General features: G+C 39.0%; 1 protein-coding gene across 3 annotated transcripts in view; it reads right to left on the reverse strand.

The window, feature by feature from the left end:
* Positions 1 to 8355, reverse strand: part of slc12a2 (solute carrier family 12 member 2) — a 223177-nt gene that overhangs the window by 95440 nt on the left and 119382 nt on the right. For all 3 annotated transcript variants that reach the window (XM_043718081.1, XM_043718096.1, XM_043718088.1), the window contains exons 9-10: positions 6723 to 6807; positions 4256 to 4410 (exon numbers count right to left, since the gene is read on the reverse strand). In XM_043718081.1, the coding sequence (XP_043574016.1) occupies positions 4256 to 4410; positions 6723 to 6807 (240 nt within the window). The remainder of the gene's footprint in view (positions 1 to 4255; positions 4411 to 6722; positions 6808 to 8355) is intronic.

The raw sequence follows: 8355 nt of genomic DNA on the forward strand, positions 1-8355 counted from the left end.
TGGATGCTGCCTGACCTGCTGCGCTTTTCCAGCAACACATTTTCAGCTCTTGAGATAAATGACAACATTGCATTCGCTTTCTTAATCACGGACTCAACTTGCATGTTTACCTTTAGAGAATCCTCAACTAGCACTCCCAGATCCCTTTGTACTTTGGCTTTATGAATTTTCTCATAGTTTAGAAAGTAGTCCATGCTTGTATTCTTTTTTCCAAAGTGCGAGACCTCGCATTTGCTCACATTGAATTCCATCAGCCATTTCCTGGACCACTCTCCCAAACTGTCTAGATCCTTCTGCAGCCTCCCCACTTCCTCGGTACAACCTGCCTGTCCACCTAACTTTGTATCATCAGCAAACTTCGCTAGAATGCCCCCAGTCCCTTCATCCAGATCATTTATATATAATGTGAACAGCTGTGGCCCCAACACTGAACCCTGCGGGACACTGCTTGTCACCGGCTGCCATTCCGAAAAATAACCTTTTATCCCAACTCTCTGCCTTCTGTCAGACAGCCAATCCTTAATCTATACCAGTAGCTCACCTCGAACACCATGGGCCCTCACCTTGCTCAGCAGCCTCCCGTGTGGCACCTTATCAAAGGCCTTTTGGAAGTCTAGGTAGACCACATCCACTGGGTTTCCCTGGTCTAACCTACTTGTCACCTGATCAATTGATATTTGCAGACGAAAATTCAAAACTATCAAATGTTTCATGAAGGAGTGTTTCATAATATCACACAAAATATCTGGCTCTAAATTATAGACGATGACCCTCATGAGCCAGTGAGCAGAAATAGTTTCTCCCAAATTCTTGGAGACTTCAAAATTAAATCACTTCAAAACATTTAAAAATTGTTGAGATGCAACACATCAGGGCAATCTTTGTCAAGCAATGCTTGGAATCCTGGTAATATTCTGGTCAATTTGTGCTGCACTTCCTTCACGGCCAATACATTATTCTTAACTGGTTTGGGGCCCAAACCAGTGACATCACTCCAGGTTAACCAGGCTCTGTAAAGCTGAAGTCTAATGCCCACCCCCCCTCCTATTACACAGTCTTCTAGATATAAAGATCAGCTGATTATTTTCTAAAGCTGCTCGTGATATTTTAAATAACCTGTCTATTGGGAGATCTGGGTTTCCTTTGGCCTCCACAATTAACATTCCACCATTTAGAAAGTACCTAGCTCTGTCCCATCAATGTTCAAAGCGGATGGTCATTTGTGCTATTAATTTCTTCATTACACAGTTACTTTGGTGAGACATTATCCCAGATTTCTTTGGAGGATGAAATATTGACTGTTCCTTAACTGTTAATATTGAAGCTAAGTAATTACATAGCACGCTCCTTTGCTCACCCTGAAACCTATTTGCCTTTGTTTTGCCTATTCACTTAATACTCAGCAAGTTTTAGGTTTCTGCTTGTGCTACTCTTACATCACCAGCAAATTTGCACAAGTGGCATTCTATCCTTCAATGTAAACTTTTACTAAACGCAACGCAGGAATTAGACCCAACCCAGACCTGCACGGGAGAGCATTACTCACATGGTGACATTTCAAACACACAAATTTGGAACTAGGATAGGCCTTACTGCCCTGCACCAACATTCAACGGGCTAACGGACAGTCGGATTACTTCACACTCCCAAACCCCAGCAACCTTCACTCGTTCACAATCCCCACCTCCACCACTTTTCTTATCAAAAGGATCTATCTACCTCTGCTTGAGATTCAATGAATCACTGCTTCCACCCCCCTATTTTTTGGGAGAGAACTTCAATGGCTCAGGAAGGAAGTCTTCACCTGGTCTTAAAATGTTCAACCAGAGAATTTAACCAGTGACCCCAATTCAGGTTTTGGTAACAAGAGAAAACACCAAGCTTCCAAAGAACTCCCCACCCAGTCCTCTCCCTTATCTCTGTAAGCCCACATTTATTATGGCCAATCCACCCAGCCCACACATCTTTGGATCTGCTGCAGAGGAGTTTAGTACCATCTCTGAAAAGGTTGATCACAATATTTAGCCTCTAATGAGTAGCAGATTGTACTTTAGCTCTATTTGCATGACTATCAATTAGTCTGTTTTGTCTCAAATGTTACAGCATTCAGGTGCGCCTTTAGTTTTATTATTTTTTGTAAAGTCTTGCCTCAAATGTTGGTCGATTTAGCATTGTACTTTCCATCTATTCCCATTACCATAATTCCCTTCCCTCAAATTTAAGTTTTGATTTGCCATACCAACCTAAAATTTGATCCCTTTCCCCACTATTAGTTTAAATCCCTCTACTTCTATAGAGGTGTAAACGGTTAGAACACCAGCCCCACTGCAGCTCAGGTGTAGATCATCCCAATGGGACAGTTCCCACCTGAACTAGCACTGGTGCCAGTGCACTACCAATGCTACTGCACTCACTCACTCATAACTAGACACTAGAATATCTGTGTGTCATTTCTATTGGCTCTGACCAGCCAAACAGGTTAATAATTTGCCTTCAATTCCAGGCTTTTCTACTTGAGCTAATGGATTCTTGAGCCTTGATCAAATGCTTTCTGAAGATCCAAACAACGGTCAATAAACATACTCCTGTGGATACTTCAATCACCTTGTCAAAACATGCAACTAAATCAAGGAAGACAGATGTAACCTTATAAATCTATGCTGGCTCTCTGATCAAAATCTCAAGGTTTTGTTAGCTGGTGCAAAATTCCCTGTGAAAAGATGGGATGCTAACCAGTCAATAAAAATCCTGGTTCCCCCCCCCTCACTTTTCTTAAATAGTGGAATGACATGTTGAAAAGAATAGCTCCAAAACTTTTTCAAGATTTTCTAAGTTTATGTGAGGGTAGCTCTACTCCCCAAGATGGAAGCCACCAAAATCTGGGGTTTGTCAAACAGTGCTTCCCCCCACCCCCGCCTTAATTAGTGACTTTGCTTACAATAAATATTGTATGGACTCCTAATATAAGATACCTCATGAGTTTTTAACATGCAGCCAACAAATAGCAGCCTCCTCCTCTACTGCAAACACTGAAGGTAAGTCATTATTCAGCACAGCTAACATATCTTTACTTGAAAACTTAAAAATTAGTAGCATTGTCAGTCAGATATTAAAGGGACCAACACTATCCCTGACCAGTCTTTTTCTTGCTGTTAGTGTAAAAACTCCAGTTGTAACTTCAGTCTGCACACCAAAACTACCAGAAGCTATAAAAAACTAGAGAAACATTAAACAGACTCAACAATTTCATTTGATTGGCTAAATGACAACTCAGCCTGTTGTAGTGATATGATAAAACTACCCAATGCCATAGGAGTTAAGTAATCTTGAACAAGTGCTAATTTTGAACAAATGTATTTTCAAATTGCCATTACTGCAACCCTGCATTAACTGACTGACTGAAATCTTCACTGATCTCACCTCCAGGCCAGTACATACCATCGGCTGTTCCAACAGCTTGGCTACAGACACCAACACCAAATACAACCACAATAGCAGGTAACCAATTTATAACCAGTACAGGCTGAATGGCTTTCTTCAGCCACACTAGGGTTTGGTTAGCTGGGTTGGCAGAGTTTGCTAGATGCTGGCTTGTAATGCCGAGTGATACCAACAGCGTGGGTTCAATTCCTGGAGAAGGGCCTGTACCCGAAACGTCGAATCTCCTGTTCCCTGGATGCTGCCTGACCTGCTGTGCTGTTCCAGCAATAAAGTTTCAACTTTGATCTCCAGCATCTGCAGACCTCACTTTCTCCTCAATTCCTGGATAGCCAAGGTTGAAGGTTTCTCCCTCTCAACCTCTCCCTTCACTTGAGATATGGTGACCCTTAGGCTAAACCACTATCAGTCATCTCTCTAATGAGACAGTAGGCCTGTGGTCTGGTAGGATTGTGGCAACTTTACCTTTACTGCACAATGGAAGCTACCCAATCCTCAAAAAAATCCATCTGCTTCATGTCAACCAGCTTAGCTAGAAACATACAAAACTGTGATGACTTAATTTTAAAATCAATATTAAATTATCCCACACGCAAAAAGGCAAAAATCAAGTCTTCCAATACCATTCTGACATAGCAAGTGATCCCAGAGGTATCAGGAACATCAACTCTCAAAGGGTTATAATTCACCATCAGAGCAATATGAAATGACAGAGTCTACAAATATTTGTTAAAATCTCAATTTCCTGATGTATTAACCAGAATACATACTATACTAAAAAAAAAGGAATTAAAGATTAATCCCAAATGTTTCTCACCTGGAAGTTATTCATTAGTCCATATGAGCATCGGGTTGTGGCACAGGAAGAGAAATTAAAGCCCAGTTTACAGGCTGCATTAGTGCAGTTAATTGCTGTTCCAGAGATGATAGCATCAGTAAGATTCCCAGTAGCATCACGAACTACACAGGAACCTGACGGAATAAAAATCAGAAAGTGAATTACATGCTGGTGAGCACTTGGCATGGAATTACCTCCAAGGCCTCATTTCAGCACATACCCGTTTGATCTATAAAATTACAATATAGTGAATAGTGAAGTAAACAGCAGCTATGGCAACACCTTTCTTCAGTTGTCTTGGTGTACGAATTTCACCTTTGCAATATTGATAAACAAACGTAGCCAGTAATCCAAGATTACTTGAAGTCTGCCCGACGATAGGCTTACATCACAATGACTTTTTTGTTTTATAGTCATCGACATACAGCACAGAAACAGACCCTTTGGTCCCACTCATCCATGCAGACTAGATATCCTAAATTAATCTAGTCCCATTTGCCAGCATTTGGCCCATAACACTCTAAACCCTTCCTATTCACATACCCATCCAGATGCCTTTTAAATGCTGCAATTGTACCAGCCTCCACCACTTCCTCTAACAGCTCTTACACAAATCCTGTGTGAAAAAGTTGCCCCTTAGATCCTTTTTAAATCCTTCCCCTCACCCTAAACTTTTGTCCTCTAGTTCTTGAATCCCCCACCCCTTGTCTATTTACCCGATCCATGCTCCATAATTTTGTAAGCCTCGATAAGGTCACCCCTTAGCTTCTGACATTCCAGGGAAAACAGCCCCAAACCCACTCAGCCACTCCCTATAACTCAAATCCGCCAACCCTGGCAACATCCTTGTAAATCTTTTCTGAACCCTTTCAAGCTTCACAACCTTCCTTTGATGTGATCCAGTTAATAATTTAAAAGATAGAGAGAGAGTTACTGAAAAAAAAGTTAAATGAGCGACATTCAACTGGTTAAATTCATGGTAAATGTTTAAAAGCTCACTAGCACTATTTAAGCTAATCAACTCATTAAACCCTTTGTTTTCTTCCTGGATACAATTCAAATGTGATCACTAACTTTTAACAGCCATGCAATTTATCATAGATACCTTGTAATTAAAACAAAACAAGAATTGGTACTTTATCCTTGATTAAGTCTCACTAAGCATTGTCATAAGTCCAGGAGAAAAAAATAAAAATTGAATCATTTGGTACAATTAAAGCAAAAGCAAATCTCATTAAGATTCCTCAGTATGTTATTTTTGAAGAACTGAGCCTTTCCAGCTGAGGCAACTTCCATTATAAATGAATGTTTAAGCACTCTCAAAATAGACCTGCAAGAACATTCGGCACTCCAGATCCCACAGCTTTTTAATGATATGGGAGAAAAATCCTTGTGTATCAAAAATGCTTCAGATCCCAACAACAGTGGTCAATCGTCCCCCAAGAAGGCAGCTATTAAACAACAGCATTCTCATTGAGTCAACTGTCCCAGGAGAATGGTGAGAACCACTCACTTCATTAGTTATTTCACATAATGCTGTTTTATGCATAAATTGCCATGTGGAACATTTTCTCCAAGGCATCAAACTTTGGCTATTATATAAATGTTTTACTGTCATCATATGGTGTTGTAGATAATCTACTGACCAATATTGCAAGCTTCCATTTAAAGTTTCATATTCACACTCATTAACAGGCTCCAATTATGTGAAGAGTTACACAAGTTAATTATCAACTCAACAAAACGTTTGAGACTTTTCAAGTGATGGATGTATTAATTCTCCAGAGAGACCAAAAAGTCTAAAAATTCTAGAAAAAAGGTCCTGGGAATAGGTCACACCGATAAACATTAGCCATCTTTCACTTCAAAAAGTTCATTCAAAACTCCTACACACACATTGTTTATTGCCTTGCATGGATTGCACAGTATATAAAAAAAGGCAAGTGCTTAAGAGAATGCTCATCCGCATACAAAATAAATAGCTAATCATCCATTTTTTAAAAAATCTGTAGTTAACTAAAAATTTTAGCTACTTATAGGTCACAGGAAATAAGCAGAGTTAAACATACTTCACATAAAAATGCAATGTATCCATTTCGGTCAAATAAAACTGGTTTCGTTAATAAGTTAAAATCTTTTCCTGCAACTTCAAAGAGATATATTTTTAATCTCCACCCCCTCTAAAATGAACCAACCAACCACTGCAAATATAAACGGATTACAGACAGGCGTCATAACTAGCTGCTTTGAAAGAAGCGCCCCATTAGTAATCTCACTGTTCATTGTAGTGTTCTAATAATTGCTTTGTAACCTGCTTTTAATAAGATTTACAATTATAAACCACAAACATAAAAAAATGAAAATTATAAAACAGAAGATACATCCAATTCTTGCATCACCATTAATCTTTTTAAAAGTTCAATAAAAGAAACAGAAAGGCCCTTACCTGCAACAACAGCAGCTCCTGTATACACTATCGTTGTGATTAAAATGGCCAACAGTGTGCCTTTAGGTATGGCTAATTGTGGATCCTTTAAAAAGAAAAAAGATGATAAATGTTTATCCTCCAGTTTATTTCATTTTTGTTCTCTCTAGTACTAAAATTCCAGTACACAAATTTATGGCACTTATTCTACGAAGAGATTGGTGAGAGAGAATAGGAAAGGTTATGTTAATGAATGATCCAAACAAGCATCACAAGTAAATTTGAGGAAATTCAAAACTAGAAACAAATTTGGTGAATGTACCAAAAAACAGGTTCATAGCTGAGTAACTAATGGAAATCATAAGACATTGTAATTATTTTGTGCTGGGTGGGGGGGAACAATGACTAGTGTTACATCAACTTTCATATGATCTAGAACCCAATTAAAGCCACAGCAAGGACGAGAATCACTTCCAACTTTAAAGATAGTTAAACTCAGACAGGAAGGAAACATCAAAATAAATGGAGTACAATTTTTAACAAAAAACTTCCAATGAAAATAAAAGGAAGTTATGAATACCAGGTATGCAAGAACAACATGCCCAAGGTCAGAAAACTAAAAAAAAAAGATGAAACTAGCTGGATTAACAAAAAGTCAAAATTTGTATACACAACATAAGGAAGTAGAACCACATCTCACTGGAATAAATATGATCATGCAAAAACCAAGAATCTTAGAAAATTGATAATTGCGAAAAGGTAAAAAGCATGAGAATAAAAGTCTGTCAATTATAAAACAGATTATCAAAGAATGTTTGGGGACGTTGAAATTTGCAAAACTGATGGAAAAAGAACAGAAATATTTCATACCTTCCTCCAAAATGTTAAAACAGAACATCTTGCTCAAAGGTTGCTATGGGAGAAATGAGTTCCAGTTTGTGGGACACTGGCACCAGTATTGGGGAAGGTGGGGTCTGTCCAGTTGGGGGCAGTCTGCACATGAACCTTACTGCAGTTTGTATTCTTCTGAACTTCACTTCCAGGGAAGTGGAGTATGTTTAAAGTAATAGTGGGGACAAGGGGTGAAATTGCAAAAACCAGAGACAGAGGAAAATATTTGTGTTAGAGAGTCAGAATGGAAAGAGGCAGAGAAAACAAAACAAACCTAGGAATACACCAATAGTGAAGAATAGATACAAGGATAATATTTTTAAAAGACTCTACTTTTGAATGTGCATAGCATTCATAGCAAAGTAGCTGAATAGATAGTGCAGGTCATAGTAAATAAATCTGATCAAGTATTACACAGGCATGCTGCAAGAGACAATAACTGCATCTTGAATGCAGTGATGGGAGACTGGTTATAGCAAGGTTAGATCTCATGGAATAGCCATTTGGATATAGAACGGACTCAAAAGTAGAAGACATAGGGTGGTGGTGGAGGATTGTTTTTCAGACTGGAGGCTTGCAACCAGTGGAGTGCCACAGGGATCGGTGCTGGGTCCACTACTTTTCATCATTGAGATAAATTATTTGGATGTGAGCATAAAAGGTACAGTTAGGAAGTTTGCATTTGACTCCAAAATTGGAGGTGTAGTAGACAGTTAAGAGGGTTACCATGGGATCTTGATCAGATGGGCCAATGAGCTGAGAA

Source organism: Chiloscyllium plagiosum, chromosome 2 (assembly GCF_004010195.1).
Source record: "Chiloscyllium plagiosum isolate BGI_BamShark_2017 chromosome 2, ASM401019v2, whole genome shotgun sequence".
NCBI lineage: Eukaryota > Metazoa > Chordata > Chondrichthyes > Orectolobiformes > Hemiscylliidae > Chiloscyllium > Chiloscyllium plagiosum.